This window comes from Coenobita brevimanus, chromosome 21 (genome assembly GCF_032717465.1).
Source record: "Coenobita brevimanus isolate Jiangsu-jjx chromosome 21, ASM3271746v2, whole genome shotgun sequence".
NCBI classification, from domain to species: domain Eukaryota; kingdom Metazoa; phylum Arthropoda; class Malacostraca; order Decapoda; family Coenobitidae; genus Coenobita; species Coenobita brevimanus.
The window spans coordinates 6,969,418-6,990,978 of record NC_136974.1 but is presented as its reverse complement, the minus strand read 5'-3'; the positions used below and the strand labels follow the sequence as shown (position 1 = coordinate 6,990,978).

The 21,561-nt window shown below is 44.8% G+C and overlaps 1 protein-coding gene across 1 annotated transcript in view; it reads right to left on the bottom strand.

The window, feature by feature from the left end:
- LOC145392190 (transmembrane 9 superfamily member 1-like) overlaps nt 1–21,561 on the bottom strand; it is a 538,883-nt gene that overhangs the window by 440,180 nt on the left and 77,142 nt on the right. Inside the window, exon 5 of the mRNA XM_080266639.1 lies at nt 8,119–8,225. Coding sequence (XP_080122765.1) covers nt 8,119–8,225 — 107 coding nt within the window. The remainder of the gene's footprint in view (nt 1–8,118; nt 8,226–21,561) is intronic.

The window sequence follows — 21,561 nt, the reverse complement described above, 5'->3', positions numbered from 1 at the left end:
GTTACACAACCTTCTCGTTTGCATAAGATCACATCACAAAGCTATCACCAATGCCAAGGAGCAGTGCAAGTACACTATGAATAGTGCTGCATGCAATACTATGTGGAGGGAGAACTTTGAGTATGGTGGTAGCTGGTGGCAACCATCATCCACTCACTTGATGCAGTGCTGCCTACTTCTTCCTTCACTTTTATCATTCTTTTTCTGTATTTGCCTTCCTCTCTTCCTATTTCTTCCACATTTCCTGTCATCTCTTATTACTCTTCTTTCCTTTTCAGGTGGTTTTACCCTGGGTGACAAGCCAAATGGTTTCCTGTATGCAAGGAACCATTTACAACACTGGGTGGTAATCATATAACCAATGCTTACGTGTTCCCTACGTGTCAACAAGTGGGTTGGCAGAGGATTAGTGTCCCTCCTCATAAAACAACTAACTCAAAGACATACGGCCACTCTTTACGGGATTATGGTATCTGGCTGTAGATAGATAGAAATACTGTAAGTGACACTGTGAACCTACCCCCAATGGAAGGCATGGTGTTACTGATGCTGCCGAGAGCAGGGTTAAAAGGCCAAGAAGTCGCCTTTAACCTGACAAGAAATCAGACACTGTTAAGCATACATAAGGAGAAGTTACATCACTGATGCCCTTAAGCTGCCCCAGTCCATAGTCTCAAGGGTCATATAGAAATCAGATGCTATAAAATGGCATCGCAGAACATGTCTTCCCTAATCATAAAGCATCTAACAAGAGTAAGGAAGCTTATTGTGGAGGAGATGGAGCATCTCCTGGTTCTGTGAGTTAATAACCTGAAAGCGAGTAAAGCTGCCTCTTCACTAGTCCTTCATCGCAGTAAGGCTCTTAATCAGTGGAAGAACCTTAAGGATAAGAAAGGTATGGGGACAGTGGAGGAGTTCAAGGCCGGCATGGGTTGGTTTGAATGTCTCAATGCCTGTGCTGGCCTTACACATACAATCATGCATGGTGAGGCTACAAACACAGACCATGTGGCAGCTGAGGCCTCTCCTGCACAGCCGAAGGCAATTATAGAGGAGGGGGGGATACTCTCCAATACAGGTCTTACTTTGATGAAATGGGTCTGTTTTGGAAGTGGACATCAAGGAAGACATAGTATCAGCTGGGAAGAACGACATGCACGTGGGTTAATGGCAGCTAAATACCACCGCCTCACTCTCCTCCTTGGTGCCAATGTAGAGGGGAACCTGAAGCTCTAGCTGCTTCTAGTGCACCACTGGGAGGAACCTCTGGAGTTGGCACAGTTTGTAAAGGAAAACCTTGGGGTTATTTGGAGGAGTAACCCAAGGGCCTAGCTGACCTCTGCTCTTTCCCAGTAATAGAGGGCAGGGTACCCGTCCCTTTGTCTGCATGACTATGCCGGCAGAAACAATCTTGCCAACCATTTTCTCCTGCTCATCGACAATCCCTCAAGCCACCCTAAGGGCACGGAAGACAGGGTGAGTAACATAAAAGTAGTGCACTTGCTCCCCAACACATCATCACTGCTCCCACACATGGATCAGGGTGTCATTGAAATCTTCATGGTGGACTACCTCCAATACACCATGAAGCAGATGGTAAGGGCGAGTGACTCCGGGGCAAGTTATGTGGTGCAGTGCTTTTGGAAGAAGTTTAACCTCATGCATGCCACCAACAATATACAGTAAAAGTCCTATTATTCGGCAGCTGATTATTCGGTAGATCCAACATTTCGGCAGTTTTGAGAAATAGTTCCATTTACGAAAATCTTTGATTGTTCCGGCAGATGTCCGGAATCATCTCGGCAGTCCAGGAAGTGTTATCTGTGACTTGTAGGCTTGTTTCATTACACTTCTGTATGTTCACTAATTTCTATATTTTTTTCAGATTCAGGTATAGTACTGTATTGATTACAATACTGCACGGTATCATACAGTACAGTAACCACCCCCTCCAAATTAGCAAGGGTTACATTCCAAGCCCCCTCACTAATTCGTGAAATTCGTTCATTCTTGACGCCTTCCTGAAAGTGACATTTACTGGTAATTGCGTAGCCCATGAACCACTGATGCTGTAATGCATTACTCATAAATAAATGGTGCTTGTTAAATCAGTTTCCCGGTTGTTTTTAGCTGTACGGCTGTGACAGCTCTAGTATTTTTATTCCTCAGCATAATGGTGGAAGGGACTGTCCTGTTTAACTAAACCGAACCTAACCTAGTTTAATTGTACCTAATAATTTAACCAAACCTAACCTAACCTACAGTGCTCGTCAGAAGTATTCAGCGATGTCCGCCGGGCGCGCAATACTTATGGCCCAAAAAGAATCACCCCATTTTTGGGGGTAAGAATTGAGCCACAAGTTTGAGCTCCGAGCATGACGTCACGGTAGCCTGAGGCCTTCTGACGCGCTGGTTGGTTCCCGCCTCAGTTGCCCACGGGCTGCCTGAGAGAGAGGAACTCCGCCGAGTGTCCCTCTCAAATTGCGCCATTTTTTACCGAGTGTCCCGCAGTGTTTTGGCCTTCAAAACTTTGTTATGGCATCTATCCGTGAACTATCGAGTGAAATCATATCCCAGATCATTGCTCTAAAGGAGGCAGGCCACCAGACAAAGGAAATTAGTGAATTGGTTGGTGTGGGACGATCGACAGTGCGTCGTTGGTGTGCGCGGTTTCGGGAGGAAAACAGTGGTGAAGTTCCCACAAAGAAACCGAGGTCTGGTAGGCCTAGGAAAACTTCCCCAAGGTCTGTTAATGTTTTAAAACGTGCAGTGGAGTTTAATCCTTGTGTGAGTGCAAGGAAAATTAAGGAGAGCAACCCAGAAGTGTTTGGTGAGGTGTCAGTGAGAACAGTGTCTCGTAGGGTGCATGAGCTTGGTTACACAAGTCACAGGCCTGTGAAAAAGCCTCTTCTCTCTAGCAGCCAGAGAATTCGTAGGCTTGCCTTTGCTAATAAATATCTAAATTGGGGTGAGGAGCAATGGTTGTCAGTGTTGTGGTCTGATGAGGCAACGTTTAGTGTTACCTGTAACAGAGGAGCATGCAAAGGTAGTGACCCACTTGACCCACGGTATGTAGAAAGCACAGTTAAACATCCTGATTCACTCATGGTATGGGGTTGTTTTTCAGGGAAGGGTTTGGGGAAGCTTGTTGTACTTCCCAAGAACCTCAGAGTGAATCAGGATGTTTACCTGGAGCTTCTGTGTGATCATTTACCAGACTCCTTCGAGCTAACAGGTGCACGAGTGTTTCAGCAGGACGGTGCACCTGCTCACAAGGCCAAATCGGTCACCAATTGGCTTCGTGACTGCGAGGTATCATTCATGACAGACTGGCCAGGAAATAGCCCAGACCTCAACCCGATTGAAAACCTCTGGTACCTCGTAAAGAAGAGTCTCCAAGGGAAGGACGTGAGCTCTCTGCCTAAGCTGGAAGCCGCCATTCGTGACTCCTGGGACAAAATACCCCTCCAGCACCTCAGGAGCCTCGCCCTTTCACTTCCAAGACGTCTCAGGTCCGTGAAGAAACGTAAAGGCTACCCTACGAAGCACTAAAGGTAAATAAAATGCATTATTTATATGTTTTTTCAATGTTGAAAGGTTTGTTTCTCAGGAGGGACGCAGGGCGCCCCATACTTCTGACGAGCACTGTAAAGTCAGAAAAATACGTAAAAATAAACTGGAGGAATATGAATTGCTAAAGTCTCTCTGATGAAAGTTAAACATACATTTAGCGCTCATTCTTTTGTTCGTTTTTGTGTTTAATGTGAAAGAGAGAGTATTGATGCAAACAGTAATATATCCCATTAACCCCTTAATAACCTCGAGCACTGAACAACCTTTTACAGTACCGATGTCAGTGATATCAAGTTAGTCTATCTATCTATCTATTGCCAGACGCCTCAATCCCGTTTGGGGTGGCCACAAACAAATCGCCTCCAAGTCGCCCTGTCCCCCGCCATTTCACTGCCCTGCTCCCAGCTCACACCCCCCTCTCTCATATACCTCTCCACCCCATCCCTCCATCTCATCCTCGGCCTCCCCCTCCCTCTCCCCCCCTCCACCTCACTCACATACACTCTCTTCGTCAGTCTTTCACCCTCCATCCTCTCCACATGGCCAAACCACCTCAGTGTGTTCCTCATAACGCTTCCTATCACATCCACATCAACACCACAATGCTCCTTTATATCCTCATTCGTCAGCCTGTCTCTCCATGTGACTCCACAGGCTCCTCTTAAATAACTCATTTCCACTGCTCTCACTCTTGACTTGTGTCCTTCCAACAATGTCCAAGCTTCACTTTCGTACGTTAGAGTTGGTATCACAATACTGTCATGTAGTAACTTTTTCACTTCCATGCTCACTTCCCTGTTTCTTATCACTGCTTTCAAAGAACCAGCAACCTTTCTTCCCTGCTGTACCCTTTCAAGCACTTCACCCTCCAAACCTCCATCCTTACTCATCACACTACCCAAGTACTTAAATGTACTCACATTTTCCAATTCCTCACCATCCAACCTCGCTGTACATTCACTGACTTCACCTCTCTCAAAGACCATCACTTTACTCTTCCCTACATTCACCTTTAGATTCCATTTCTTACACACTCTCCCAAACTCATCCACCAAGCCTTGCAGCTCCCCTTCGTCTTCACTCAACAACACAGTATCATCAGCAAACAACAGTACAGGGAGTTTCCAAACACTATCCTCTCTCACCAGGGCCACTCTAACATCCACTACCCTACCTTGTACCTCTTTTATTACCCCATCCATGTACAGATTGAACAATCATGGAGACATGACACATCCCTGTTTCAACCCAACTTTCAAAGAGAAAAATTCACTTAGTTCACCATCCACATGCACTGCAGCCTTCGCACCATTGTACATACTCTTCACAGCATTCAACAACTTCCCATCTACTCCATATATTCTTAACACTTTCCACAATCCTTGTCTATCCACCCTGTCATATGCTTTCTCCAAATCCATGAAAGCTGCATACAACTTCTTTCCCTTCTCTAGAAACTTTTCCACTAAGGATCTAATAATGAATATCTGATCTACACAACCTCTTCCCTTTCTAAAGCCTCCCTGTTCTTCTCCAACTAATTTCTCTGTTCTTTCTCTAACTCTGTCAATAAGTATCCTACCATACACTTTTCCTATTATACTAAGAAGACAAATGCCCCTATGATTGCCACACACTTCTTTTTCCCCTTTTCCTTTGTACAAGGGAATAATTATACCTGACTTCCAATCCTCTGGGACTCTACCTTCCTCCCAGGCCAATCTGCACATCTTCCACATCCATTCTACTACTAAGTTAGTGTGAACTTTAAAGAAAACTGAACAATTATGGGGAGGGAACGAAGGTCACTGGTATGTTTACAAGACTCTACGCTACGATTCCAAGCAGTCAGGCGGTCGGTTAATCTCAGATGTTTTCGCCCATTTGGTAAATGCCCCGTAACTTTATCAACTTTTCCGTGACTCATAGCGAATCATAGTATGGGTTTAGGAAGCTAAATAACACATTGCTAGGTGAGCCAGATGATTATCTTCACATCTTTAAGAAAAACAAATTGATTTCAGAAGAATGGAAGAAACTTACTCTATGTACTCAAAGAGGGATTAAATTTCTTCCATTTTCTTAAAGATGTGAAGATAATCATCTGGCGCACCTAACAATGTGTTATTTAGCTTCTTAAACCCATGCTATGATTCACGGAAGAAGTTACAAAGTTACGGTGCATTTACCAAATGGGCGAAAACATCTGAGATTAACCAACCCTCTGACTGCTTGGAATCGTACAGTAGAGTCGTGTTAACATACCAGTGACCTTCGTTCCCTTCCCATAATTGTTCACAGTTTTTCCATAGCTCACTAACTCGACATCACTGACATCGGTACCGTAAAGGGTTGTTCAATGCCGAAGGTTATTAAGGGGTTAATGGAATACATTATTGTTTGCATCAATACTCTCCCTTTCACACGTAAACAAAAGAAAAAAAAAGAGCAAAAGAATGAGTGCTAAATGTACATTTAACTTTCATCAGAAAGACCTTACCAATTCATATTCCTTCACTTTATTTTATGCAATTTTCCGACTATTTTATTCTGTGTTTGGAAAAAGTACTGTATAAAGCACTCACTCCAAACATATTTGTAATAATATAAGTAGTGATGAGTTCACCAATACAAGTGATGTACAGTACGAAGCTGGTAGGTAATATTCCGTATCATGTCGGCCATCCAGGAAGTGTTATCTGACTTGTATGCCTACTGTGTCATTACACTTGTATATGTTCATTAATTTATATATATATATTTCAGATTCAGGTATAGTACTGTATTGACTGCAGTATTGTATACTATACAGTACTCTCTCCAAACACAGTTGTAATACCATAAGTGGTGATGACCGTGTTCACCAATATATTTAAGGTACTGAGTGGGTAGGTTTTTGATTATTCGGCAAATCCAATATCTCGGCATCATCCCGGTCCCATAGATGCCGAATAATAGGACTTTTACTGTACAGCAACAGCAGGATGGAAGGAGGTACAGGTGAGCACACTGAAAACATCTGGCTCAAAGTATGGCTGGAGAGTGTGTACTTCACGGAATTCCCAGCGGTCAAGAACATACCTCAAGACATCACTGACCTCTCACATGAGGCAGGATTTGAGGAGGTCAACAGGGAAGATGTGCAAAGAGGTCTTGGACAGCCGTACTGACCAGCTGTCCACAGGGGAACTCAACGAGCTCAGGGAACAAGTGACAGAGGCACAGGTAGGTGGCAAGGAAGGCAGTGAGGATGGGCACCTTTGTGTTCTCAACGATAAAACCTCGATGGAGTTCCTTGTGACAATGGATAAGGGAACTGTATTCATCTGGGTCAGGGACCCGAACCCGGCGACTAGTGATGAATCAACACATGACATCAGCCAACACTTGAAGGTGTGAAGGGGAGCTCCTACCAGCAGCTTCATGGAAGAGCCACGGCCAACAAAAAGTGATGTGTAAATGCAACGTCCTCCATCACCTGCCTCTGTCATGTCTCCCTCACCTTCACTGCTGCCTGGCACACCAGTACATCACACCATGACGGTCTCTCACCCTCATCCTCACCCTCGCCACTTTGCACTCCATTGGCCTCAGCACAACGTTATCCATCAGCCTCGGTGCATCACTCGCTCCTGGCATCAATGCATTGTTCTCCCCATCTCTCTTCACTTTCTCCTGAGGACCTGGATTGATCATCCACGCCCTCCACTGTTGCCCAGCCTCAAGGGGCACCCTTGGTGACAACTTAGAGCAGTCTAGGACAACCTTCAGGTAAATGGCAGAGTTTTGGGGGGGATTTTAGGTTTCAAGGTCAAGGGCACCCTCCCTAACTCCACTGAACCCATGTTATATTGACCTAACTAAGTGATAAATCGTTACAAGACAGGTATTCACTTGACGCAACACTATCAAACAGCGAGACTAAATGGTGCTTTTATAATAAATCCTTCACACATTGTACTTGGTATAAACACTACCAGTTTCATTTTATGTCCTTTGTTGAGTTTTGGGTGGGGGCTGGCATGCATCTTCAATGTTTCTTCATAAACGAATAGGAAAAACTGCTTCGTAATCCAACAAAATCAATATCTGATGCATTCCCAGCAGATATTGGGGTACACTTGTACTTATCTCCTAAACAACATTTACTGGAAACTTCCTGCGTACTACCACATTTCTTCAGTTAAAGTGTCTAACATTACAAAGGGTGAAATCACTATGCCAAACTGACACTCAAAGGGGTGATCAAGATAGATTACATTCCCTAACTAAATGCCTCTCTTAGCAGCTCCCCTGGTTCTGGCACAAGATATATTGGTGTATACTAAGTTAAGTAGTCACTACTGTATTAAACAGGAAGACACATTAGTACATAATAATCATAATAAAAACTGCACTTTATGATCAGAGATAAATTAATTCACTACTTTAAATTTCAGTTGACAAAAGTTAAAGCTGTGAGTTGCAGCAAAATGCCTACTGGGGGGGGGGGGGGAACTACTGGAGAAAAAAAAAAAAACAAAAAAAAAAAGCTGAAAGACTCACGTCGTAGGAATCCATGTGATCGAGTAAGTGAACTTGACTGTGAGTGGGGCATCCACATCATCTAGGCTGATAGGGCTGTGTTCCTTGGTCACATTCACATAAATTATCTGCAGGAAAATAACATATTACCATCATCATTTGTGGTAGGTGGGGGCACTCACCATCCACTCACTCAATGTAGTGCTGCTCTAGGGTGTCTGTCCTGTCCTCTCCTCCATCCTTCTTTCCTTCCATCTTCTTCTATCTTTCTTTCCTTTCATTCTTTCCTCATCCTCCTGCCTATGGGTGACTTTACACTCCCTCTTTTGTCTTTCATTCCTTCATTCTTTCCTCTTTCTTCTGCCTATGGGTGACTCTACACTGAATGACAAGCCAAATTGTTTCCTGTATGCCAGGAAACTATTTACTAGGCTGGGTGGTAACCATACAACCAAATTTTGGCGCCTGGTGGTTTAGTGGGTAATTATTGTGCTCCAATCGGATTGAGCCAGTGAAGGTTTATATCCAAGGGATGGTTGGGGTTTATTGCTCTCGTAATGCCACTCAGGGATGAGTGAGGTTGGTCACTCTCATCTTAAATGTCAGGACCTACTGCCTAGCCCTGGGCACCTACGCTCCTCATGAGGCAACGTAGGATTGGATGATGAATAAATGAATGAACCATCATCATCATCATCTGGACCTCCTTTCCCACCCAGTGGCAGGGTGAGGAGTAGCAGAGTCCAGACAGCCTAAGTTTGCCCAATTCAATGGGCCATGCTTCCATTCACTCATCATTCAAGCCCTCGAAATCCTGGCTCCATCAGATAGGCCAAAAACATTTCAAAACGTTCTGTAGCTTCACATATACCTATCTGACAGAACCAATCCAAATGCTGTCACATTGAAAAGGTGTGCCAAATCCCTGGTTATGCATTTCTCCACACAAAATTCATCCAGCCAGCCAGATGAGTTTTGGGCAAGAGTAGAAGCATGTATGGACAAATTTGAGAGAAGCGAGAGAGTGCTTTTGATTGGAGACATGAATGGCAAAGTTGGGAATGTACGAGTGGATGGAGTGGTTGGTCAGTGGGGTATGCCAGCTGACGCAGATGGGAATGGTAATGCTTTGGTGGACATCTGTGCTGGTAAGGGGTTGGCAATAGCCAACACCTACTTTCGACATAAGATGATCCACCGGTATACATGGAGAGTAATGAGGAGGATGGATGGTGAACTTGTTGAACGAATGGCAATGATAGACCACGTGTGTGCGGATGAGAAGACAAGTGTTGCATGCAAGAGTGTGGAGAGGGTGGGGGAATGGAGTCTCGGACCATCACTTAGTGATGGCCAAGGTGAAGCTGCAAAGAAAATGGTTCAGGAGACGAAGGGGAAGACAGGAGGAAACAGCTCCTATGAGAAGAGTGGAGAATTTGCAAGACAGTGAGAAAATGGCAGAGTATAAGAGCATAGTGGAAGAAAGATTGGGAAGGTATGAGTTAGAGCAGATGGAAGGGGTGGAAGGTGTATGTAAGATATTTACGGAAGAGATAGGCGCAGCATGTGAGGTGGTTTGTGGAGTGAGGAGGAGATGCAAGGGTGTGCAAGGGACAGCATGGTGGAATGATGAGGTGAAACGAGCTGTGGAACAAAAGAAGAAGGCATATAGTGAATGGTTAGTGAGTAGAGGTAGGGGAGAAGATGAGAGAGAGAAGAGAGAGGTATATGTGAGTGGGAGAAGGGAGGTGAAGAGACTGGTGAAGGAAAGTAAAAAGAAAGTGGATGAAGATTTTTTTTTTTTTTTTTTAATGCGAGGAAGAAGGAACCAAAGGCCATGAGCCCGCAGTAACAGTTCCCTCCAAGAGAAAAACAAAATACAATAGAGAGTCAAATTCAAGATCCGATCATTTTGAGATGCCTGGACACACTATGTTTGAAAGACTGGAGATCATAGGCAGGAGGAAATACAGACAGAGGAAGACAGTTCCACAGCTGACCTGTTGCATAAATGAAAGACTGGGAGTAACGGTTAACTCTTGCATTAGAGAGTTGGACAGAAAAGGGATGAGAGTTTGCTGCCAGACGGGTGCTACGCGCCCGTCGTAGAGGTGGAGGAATGCAAGCAGACAGTTCAGAGGAGCAGTGACCATTAAAGTAGCGATAGAAAAGAGATAAAGATGCAACAGTGCGGCGAAGAGACAGAGGTTGAAGGGAGTCAGTAAGAGGAGGAGAGTTAATGAGACGAAAAGCCTTTGACTCCACTCTATTGAGAAGAGCTGTATGTGGGGAGCCTCCCCACACATGAGAGTTGTACTCCACACAGGGGCGGATAAAACCCCTGTATAGAGTCAACAATTGTGCAGGGGTAAAGAAAGAGCGGAGTCGGCTTTTAACCCAATCTCTTGGAAGCAAATTTTACAAGAGATGTAATATGATCTTTCCATGATAAGTCCCGAGTAAATGAAACCCCAAGCATGTTCAAGGATGATGCAGGATTAATCTGAATATTATTAAACATTAGTGGGTATACCTGTGGAAGATTTTGTCGGGTTGATAGGTGTAAGAACTGAGTCTTAGATGCATTAAAGACAACCATATTATTTTTACCCCATTCAGAGATATGAGCCAAGTCAGACATTAGGTGTGCCATAGCCTCATCCCTTGTTACTTGAAGTAACTGTTGAGATGGGCGTTGCGGGAACCGAATGGAAAGGTGAAGGGTGGAGTCATCAGCGTATGAGTGGATAGGGTTAGATGTACAGCTTAGAAGATCATTGATGAATAAAAGGAAGAGAGTTGGTGATAGGACAGAGCCCTGAGGAACACCACTGTTGACAGATCTAGGAGAAGAACGATGGCCATCTACGACAGCGGCTATAGAATGACCAGAAAGGAAGCTAGCGATGAAGGCACAGATAGAAGGATAGAAACCGTAGGAGGGCAGTTTGGAAATTAAAGATTTATGCCAGACTCGATCGAAAGCCTTTGAGATGTCAAGTGCAATGGCAAAGCTTTCGCCAAAGTCCCGAAAGGAGGATGACCAGGAGTCTGAAAGGTAGGTGAGAAGATCGCCAGTGGAGCGTCCCTGACGGAATCCATACTGACGATCGGAAAGAAGGTTGTGATAGGAAAGATGCCTTAAAATTTTTCTATTAAGAATTGACTCGAAAACTTTTGAAATACAGGACGTTAAAGCAATTGGACGATAGTTGGAGGGTTGGGAGTGGTCACCCTTCTTTGGGACTGGCTGAATGAGAGCAAACTTCCAGCAAGAAGGAAAGGTACAAGTTGACAGACAAAGGCGAAAGAGTTTGCCTAGGCAGGGTGTAAGCACAGAAGCACAGTTCTTGAGAACAACAGGAGGGACCCCATCAGGCCCATATGCCTTGTTAGTACTGAGGTCAGTAATGGCAGAATCTGAGGAATCTGAGTGTGAAATGGAGGGAGAGTAAGAAATTGTTTTGGAAGGAGGTAAGAAAGTAAGGCAGTGTGAAAGGGGAAATAGTAGGGGAGTGAAAGATAGAAATAATAGATTGTTGGTGGAGAAGAGAGAGAAATTGAGGAGATGGAAGGAGCACTTAGAGGATTTGTTGAATGTAGAGTGACAGCAGCGCGAGTATAAGTGGTTGGGGAATGACTGGGAGACAGAAGTAGTGGAAGCAATGAAGAAGATCAAGTTGGGGAAGGCCCCAGGAATTGATGGAGTGTGTGGTGAAATGCTGAGGTATGGAGGTGAGATTGTTGTGGAATGGATTTGGAAGTTGTGTACAGTACATTAGCTTGGGAAGAGGGAAGGGTTCCAGAGGACTGGAAATCAGGTATAATTGTTCCTTTATATAAAGGAAAAGGGGAGAGAGAAGTATGTGGTAACCATAGGGGTATTTGCCTTCTTAGTGTGACTGGTAAAATATATGGTAGAATACTCATTAGGCATATGACAGAGGAGCTAATTGGAGAAGAACAAGGGGGATTTAGAGAGGGAAAAGGGTGTGTAGATCAGATATTTGTTCTAAGATGTTTAGTGGAGAAGTATCTAGAGAAGGGAAGGAAAGTTTATGCTCCCTTCATGGACTTGGAGGAAGCTTATGACAGAATAGATAGGCAAGGTATGTGGAAGGTATTAAGAATATATGGAGTGGATGGGAAATTGTTGAATGCTGTGAAGAGTATGTACCAAGGAGCTAGGGCTATGGTGCGAGTGGATGGTGAGCTGAGTGAGTTCTTTGATCTCAATGTGGGACTGAAACAGGGTTGTGTGATGTCTCCATGGCTGTTTAATATATACATGGATGGGGTTGTAAAGGAGGTGCAGGGTAGGGCAGTGGATGTGGGGGTGGCTCTAATGAATGAGGGTGAGATTTGGAAGCTTCCGGTGTTGCTGTTTGCTGATGATACAGTATTGTTGAGTGAAGATAATGGGAGTTGCAAGGTTTGGTGAATGAATTTGGGACAGTGTGTAGGAGGAGGAAGCTGAAAGTTAATGTAAGCAAAAGTAAAGTTGTGGTGTTTGAGAGGAATGAAGTCACAGAATGTACAGTTACGTTGGCTGGTGAGGAAATGGAGTGTGTGAGTGCATTCAAGTACTTGAGTAGTGTGATGAGTAAGGATGGAACTTTGGGGGATGAATTGCGTGAAAGGGTACAGCAGGGAAGGAAGGTTGTTGGTTCACTGAAAGCAGTGATGAGAAATACGGAGGTGAGTATGGAAGTTAAGAAGTCACTGCATGATGGTATTGTGATCCCTACCCTGACATATGGAAGAGAGGCGTGGACCTTGCAAGAGGGGAACAAGTCAAGAATGTGAGCAGTGGAAATGAGTTACTTGAGAGGAGCGTGTGGAGTGACATGGAGACAGGTTGACGAATGAAGAAGTGAAGGAACGTTGTGGGGTGGATGTGAATGTGGTTGAGAAGATTAGGAGAAATACATTGAGGTGGTTTGGACATGTGGAGAGAATAGAGAATGAAAGATTGACTAAGAGGGTGTACAGTATGTAGGTGAGGTAGAAGGAGGGAGAGGGAGGGGCAGACCGGGGATGAGGTGGAGGGATGGAGCTGAGAGGTATATGAGGGAGGGGGGGTGAGTTGGGGGGAGGGTAGTCAAATGGTGGGTGACAGAGCGACTTGGAGGCGTTTTGTCTGCAGCCACCCTTTGCGGGATTAGGGCGTCGGGCTATAGATAGATGGATAGATAGATAGCTCGATCTTTTGTCAGTCTCAGCCTCACCAACTTCCACAACTCTCTTCCTCACACACTCATCCACCATATCCCTCCACCTTCTTCTTGGCCCACCTCACCTCCTCTCTCCTTCAAATTCGCTCAGATATACCCTCTTCACCACTCGAGTGTCACCCATTCTCTCTACATGACCATATCATCTCAGTACACTCTCTTTAGTTCAGGTGTCCATAGACTTCTTCACTCCACATCTTTCCCGAACCAAATTATTCTGAATCCTATCCACTATCTGTACTTCACATAAATTCCTGAGCAGTCCCATCTCCACTGCTCTTACTCTTGACTTTTCATCTTCATGCCACACCATAGTTTCACATCTATATGTTAAAGTTGGCACTAACACTCCTTCACGTAAGCTTCTGCAGCTGCAACACTTAAGCTTCAATTTTTTATCAAGGCCTTCACAGCACCAGCTACTTTCTTCCATGTGCCACCCTACTTTCCACTTCTTTTGCACATTTTCCTCTCTCTTCTATCACTGTAACCAGGTACTTAAACTCTTTCACCAATGCCAGTCTCTCTCCATTCACTGTAACATCACACTGGGAGCCACCTCTCTCAATAACCATCTCTTCACTTTTATCTACATTTGCGCTCAAGGCATGATGCTCGCAGACATCTACAAAAGTCTGCATTAGTCTACCAAACTCTTGTCCAATATTTGCAAGTAACACTGCATCATCAGCATACAACAAATTTGAGATATTCCATCCATCATCATTCACTACCAACCCCATTCCACTCTCCAATACTGATGTTTTTACTTCCCTCATCATCTCATCCATATATACAGTAATCTCTGTACTATCCGGACGCCCACTATCCAGACACCCCACTTACCGAACATTTTGGTCCCAGTAATTAATATTCCCAAACTTGCCCAAAAATCGCAAAAAATTCGAAAAAAATCCTACTTTTTTTTTCCCCCGTAATTTGAACTCGGTGTGCGCGGCGCGGACCAGCTGTGTTTTGGTGCGTAGTTCCGCCACCGTCCGCTAGAGCCCCCCTGCATCCTCCCCACTTACAGCCCATCTCTTGTTGTGAGTGCACGCTCATCATGGCCACCCACGTGCTCACTTTTGCGGTGGTGCCCTACCTCCTGCAGGCTCTCCTGCCTCTTGTTAGTGTGTGTGATGATGGCCTCGCTGGCTGAGAAGAGGAAAAGAGTGGTTTTTGACCCTGGACAAGAAGAGGGAGATATTGGACAAGGTGGACGCAAGATGGTCAACCTCACGCATCCTCCATGAATTTAACCTGGCCCGATCTACTTTGTTTGATATCCAGAGATCCCAAGACAAACTCATGCAGTACACAACAGACTTCTCGTTGAAGAACAAACGCAACTTGGAGAGGAAGATGATGTTTACTCCCCGGTATGCTGAAGTCGACCGCTCCACGATGATTTGGTATCGACAGCAAAGTGCTGCTGGTGTGTTGGTGCGTGGCATGGAACTGATGGCTGCTGGCGAGAAGCTTGCACGGCTTCACGACGCCCCAGACTTCAAGTCATCCAAGGGTTGGCTCTTTGCATCCAAGTTACGACATGACCTTACCAACCGTAAGTCTCATGGCTAAACTTTGGATGCCAATGAGGATGGAGTAGAGGAGTTTAGGCACAAGGTGAAGGGCTTGATCGACAGGGAGGGCCTCACTCTCGGTCAAGTCTACTAAACTGGTTTATTCTATCGCTCTTTGCCAACGAACACTCTAGCCGAGGAGACGGAGAAGCGTGTACCTGGCCGCAAGCTCTGCAAGTAAAGGATATCTGCTTTGTGTTTTGCCAATGCTAACAGCATGCACCGGCTCAAACCCATTATTGTTGGCCGTGCAAAGCAGCCTCGGTGTCTTCGTGGGGTGATGGATGTCCTTCCTGTCGTTTGGTACCATTCTGTGAAGGCATGGTTCACTGCCCAGATCTTCAAAAACTGGTTCCACCGCCATTTCATCAAGAAGGTCATCAATTACCAGATGAAGACACTGAGAATCCCATGCAACCAGGTAAAGGCCCTCCTTCTCTTGGATAATGCACCTGCCCACCTGTGCGACAAGAACTTGGTGGATGAGAATGGGCGCATTAGGTGCATGTTTATGCCACCTAATACGACTGCTCTCATCCAACCAATGGACCAAGGAGTGATCGTGGCAATGAAGAGGCTGTACCGAAGGAAGTTTTTGGACAAGGTGATAGTTGTTCTCGAGGACGAGGACGAGTGCAGGGAGGGACAAGACACTCGAGGCCAGCTGACTTTGGAAAACATTCGCCGCTACAACATCAAGTTGCAGCTGCAATCTACAATTGGGCCAGTGCATGGAAGGAAGTCCCTGTCAAGACTCTAGAAAACTGTTGGTCTTGTCTGCTTCTCAGAATGGATGTGGAGCACGATTTCCTAGGTTTTGATGTGGATGACTTCCATGCATGGGTACATGCGCATGGCGACGATGTTGATGTGGACGAAGTGCGTGAGTGGTTCGATGACGACGAGGGCGATCCTGGGTATCAGACCATGTCTGATATCGAGATCGAATCTTCAGTTGCAGGTGTCAGTAACCAACTTGAAGAATCCGACAAGGACGGAGACAATGACGCAGACTCCTCTCAGCATGACACTACTCCAGCCATCCCCAAGCTGAGCGCGCTCTGGGAACACGTAGAGTTCGTTCTCGACTACCTGGAACACCAGGATTGCGACAGCGAGATGGGGCCCTTGGGACTTGTGGAGGAAGTGCGCGCTTTCAGGCAACACATCATTAATCGCCAAAATCATCATTCCTTGTGTCAATCAACCATTGACAGCTTTTTCAGACCCGTGACCCCCGCTGTGCCCAGCACTGGCTCCACACCATTGCCTCCCCAAGACAGGTCCTCATCTTCCATGCCACAGCCCAGCACATCAGGCTTGGTAAAATCGCCAGAGGACGTGAGTTTGCGTCTCTCTTCAGAGTCGTCTGCAGTGGGTAATCCATCACCATGTCCCAGCGACACACCCCTAGGCCACCTGCATCAGCTACTCTCAGACTCTGACAGTGAATAAACAGCAAGAACTTGCCACTAGACCACACGGGAATTTACAGAGTTGTGCAGTGAAAAAACAGTGCACAGAGATAAGAAATTAGAATTCTGAGTGCAAAGACTTAAGTGCAGAGTGCAACTCTAATTTTATTGACATTCAATGGAGCGCAAATTAGACTAGAGTGTGTAGTGTTAAGAAAATGGATTTATGAGTCCAAATGACTAAGTTCAATGCAAGACTTCATGTACAGTGTAGTGCAGGTGCTTCAGGTACCCCTTTTTGCTGTCAGAGTCTGAGAGGAGGCAGGTTATTCATCGAGATGGCCAGGGACTTGTTGTAAGTACCCAGAATGTTTCATATTGTACTGTATTTTCCATACTTACCTCTCAAACCTCATTTCACTCTTTTATGTCCCTTATTGGTGTGAATAGGGTCTTAGGTGCTATGCATGTGCAGTAGGGAGGTGTTTTTCTGAGTTAGGCTAGGTTAGGGTCCATAAGTAACCAGTCCAGGAGCCAGGGACTTCTTGTAAGTGCCCAGAATGTTTAATATTGTATATACTCACCTCTAAAACCTCACTGTCTGGTTCTTTTGAATAAATTTCAGTCTTTTATGTCCCTTATTGGTGTGAATTGGGTCTTAAATAGGTGCTATCTTTTGAATAAATTTCAGTCTTTTATATCCCTTATTGGTGTGAATTGGGTCTTAAATAGGTGCTATGCATGTCCAGTAGGGAGTTGTATAGGTGTTTTTCTGAGTCAGGGTAGGTTAGGGTCCATAAGTACAAGTCCAGGAGGATAGGGCCCACTTTCTAGACGGGACCACTTTCCGGACATGCCTTTGGCTCTATTACATCGGACAGTGGAGGGATTACTGTATACGGAACAACCATGGGGACATCACACAACCTTGTCATACGCCCACACTGATCATGAACCATTCACTTAGATGCCCATTTACCCTTACACATGCCTCACTACCATCATAAAAACACTTGACGGAACCTAGCAGCTTACCATCTACACCGTACATAGGCTAAACCTTCTAAAATCCTTCTCCACCTACTTTGTCGTATGCTTTTTCCAGATCCATAAATACCATAAGCACCTTATGGTCCTTCTTACAAGCCTTCTCCACTATCTGTCTCACTGCAAATATTTGATCTACACATCCTTTGGCACTCCTAAAGCCACCCTGTTCGTCACTCACTAGGACATCCGGTATCTTTCTTACTTTCTCTATACTGTAATAATTCCTCCATATACCCTCCTTACAATACTTGTCAGACTTACACTGTACCACGATAATTATTGCACTCACATCACTCACCTTTATTTTTGTACAGGGGTACAATCACAGGCTTTTTCCACTTTCCTGGTCCAGTTTCACCCATCCATGCCTTCTTACATATCTAAAACAAGCACTTCATTCTGCTCTCTCCACAACACTTAACCATGGACAGGCATACCTGGGTGGAATTCACCCGGTGATATTGCAACACTGTATAAGGGCGCATACACACGTGCCCTCGAACATACGTTGACAACACGGTTGGCAACATGATTGGGTACATGTTTGCAGCTGTATTTGGACGGATGTATGCAAACATGTTTCAGTGCAGCTTCGAACACCGGCAGCAGAGGCGATGGGATATGAGTGTCCATACCAAGCAGCTGAGACTTCATCATGATGCTGCCAACATGATCTGGATACTGCAGTTCCCAACATGTTTGCAGCGTGTTCGTTATTGTGTTGCATACACGCTGCCAGCACTCGTTCGAGCACACGCATGGACGCTCGCTTATACTCATGGTTTCTTTATCTCCAGAACATTCTCTCTCTTTCATTAGCTGCACTGACTGTTGAGACTCGGTGTTAGGTGGGTGGGTGACGCTCTACACCTCGGACTTCACATATTTTTTTACAGTGGTCGGGTGCTTTTCACCCGGGCTATGCCTATCGTGTGAGTAGTAGGATGGTGAACTTGTTGAACAAAAGGCAATGATAGACTACGTGTGTGTGGATGAGCGAATGAAAAGACAAGTGTTGGATGCAAGAGTGTGGAGAGGGTGGGGGAATGGAGTCTCAGACCATCACTTAGTGATGGCCAAGGTAGAGCTGCAAAGAAAGTGGTTCAGGAGACGAAGGGGAAGACAGGAGGAAGCAACTCCTGTGAGAAGAGTGGAGAAATTGCAAGACAGTGAGAAAATGACAGAGTATAAGAGCATAGTGGAAGAAAGACTGGGAAGGTATGAGCTAGAGCAGATGGAAGGGGTGGAAGACGTATGTAAGATATTCACGGAAGAGATAGGCGCAGCGTGTGAGGCGGTTTGTGGAGTGAGGAGGAGATGCAAGGGTGTGCAAGGGACAGCATGGTGGAATGATGAGGTGAAACGAGCTGTGGAACAAAAGAAGAAGGCATATAGTGAATGGTTAGCGAGTAGAGGTAGGGGAGAAGATGAGAGAGAGAAGAGAGAGGTATATGTGAGCAGGAGAGGGAAGGTAAGAGACTGGTGAAGGAGAGTAAAAAGAAAGTGGATGAGGGGTTTGGGAGGAATCTGAGTGTGAAATGGAGGAAGAGTAAGAAATTGTTTTGGAAGGAGGTAAAGAAAGTAAGGCAGTGTGAAAGGGGAAATACTGTAGTAGGGGAGTGAAAGATAGAAATAACAGATTGTTGGTGGAGAAGAGAGAGAAACTGAGGAGATGGAAGGAGCACTTTGAAAATTTGTTGAATGTGGAGAGTGAGAGCAGTGCGAGTATAACTGGTTGGGGAATGGCTGGGAGAAGAAGAGATGAGAGGAGGGAGGAAGAGATCAGTAGGGCAGAAGTAGTGGAAGCGATAAAGAATATTAAGTTGGGAAAGGCCCCAGGAATTGATGGAGTGTGTTGTGAAATGCTTAGGTATGGGGGTGAGACTGTTGTGGAGTGGATATGGAAGTTGTGTAGATTGGCTTGGGAAGAGGGAAGGGTTCCAGAGGACTGGAAATCAGGTATAATGTTCCTTTATACAAAGGAAAAGGAGAGAGAGAAGTATGTGGTAACCATAGGGGTATTTGCCTACTTAGTGTGACTGGTAAAATATATGGTAGAATACTCATTGATAGGGTTAGGCATATGACAGAGGAGCTAGTTGGAGAAGAACAAGGGGGATTTAGGAAGGGAAAAGGGTGTGTAGATCAGATATTTGTTCTAAGATGTTTAGTGGAGAAGTATCTAGAGAAGGGAAGGAAAGTGTATGCTGCCTTCATGGACTTGGAGAAAGCTTATGACAGAATAGATAGGCAAGGTATGTGGAAGGTATTAAGAATATTTGGAGTGGAGGGGAAATTGTTGAGTGCTGTGAAGAGTATGTATGAGGGAGCTAGGGTTACGGTGCGAGTGGATGGTGAGCTGAGTGAGTTCTTTGATCTAAATGTGGGACTGAAACAGGGTTGTGTGATGTCTCCATGGCTGTTTAATATATACATGGATGGGGTTGTAAAGGAGGTCCAGGGTAGGGCAGTGGATGTGGGGGTGGCTCTAATGAATGAGGGTGAGATTTAGAAGCTTCCGGTGTTGCTGTTTGCTGATGATACAGTACTGTTGAGTGAAGATGAATGGGAGTTGCAAGGTTTGGTGAATGAATTTGGGACAGTGTGTAGGAGGAGGAATCTGAAAGTTAATGTAAACAAAAGTAAAGTTATGGTGTTTGAGAGGAATGAAGTCACAGAGTGTGCAGTGAGGTTGGATGGTGAGGATATGGAGAATGTGAGTGCATTCAAGTACTTGGGTAGTGTGATGAGTAAGGATGGAACTTTGGGGGATGAAGTGCATGAAAGGGTACAGCAGGGAAGGAAGGTTGTTGGTACACTGAAAGCAGTGATGAGAAATAGGGAGGTGAGTGTGGAAGTTAAGAAGTCACTGCATGATAGTATTGTGATCCCTACCCTGATGTATGGAAGCGAGGCATGGACCTTGCAAAAGGGGAACAAGTCAAGAGTGAGAGCAGTGGAAATGAGTTACTTGAGAGGAGCATGTGGAGTGACGTGGAGGGACAGGTTGACGAATGAAGAAGTGAAGGAACGCTGTGGGGTGGATGTGGATGTGGTTGAGAAGATTAGGAGAAATACACTGAGGTGGTTTGGACATGTGAAGAGAATGGAGAATGAAAGACTGACTAAGAGGGTGTATGTAGGTGAGGTGGAGGGAGGGAGAGGGAGAGGTAGATCAAGGATGAGGTGGAGGGATGGAGTTGAGAGGTATATGAGGGAGGGGGGGGTGAGTTGGGGGGAGGGTAGTCAAATGGTGGGTGACAGAGCGACTTGGAGGCGTTTTGTCTGCGGCCACCCTTTGAGGGATTAGGGCGTTGGGCTATAGATAGATAGATAGATAGTATTTTTCACTTATGGTTTTCTGATAAAAGAGGAGCTAGCAGCCTGTGTTTGGGAGGTTTTGAGGATGCAGGCAAGGAGTATAAAACAGGGACAAAAAAAAGTTTTTACTCAGGTATATATTTAGTTATCAACTCTCCAACTTGATTGTTCTTTTTTTTTCAAAAATGATCTCAGTTTTTTTTTCTTCTACATTGCTACCTCTCATTAAATTTTCTTAAACCCATGGACTGTGTAATTACCTTTTTTTTTTCCCACCCCATAGTGTGTGATATATATATATATATATATATATATATATATATATATTTTTTAACTTTTGGTTTATTATAAACCTGAATATAAACATCCAGGGCATCATCTGGTGAAAAAAAAAAAAAATACTCTCTCTCTCTCTCCGTCTTTGCATAGGGTCATGCATAAGTTTACGTAGAATAGTGAAAAAAAAAAGTTTTTGTTTATTATAAACTTGAAGATAAACAATCAGGGCATCATCTGGTGAAAAGAAAAATAATCTCTCTCTCTCCATCTTTGTGTAGTGACGTGTAAATTTGCGTAGGGGTGGAGTAGTTAGCGGTGAAGCACGGCCAGCACAGCCTGAGCTGTGGCTTGCAATGCGATGCTACCCAGCCTGAGCTGTGGCTCGCAATTCACAGATTAATACTTATATCAGTGTGAACAATAGAAGTTCTTCCACACTCATACCAAGAGTCATGAATAAGCATTGATTAAAACATTTTTTTTTTTTTTTTTTCTTCCAGGACTGGGTCAATAATACCCAGGTATGCCTGTGGTGTTACTAAAAAAAGACCTATGCCTATCCAGGGTTAATCAACTCTGTAT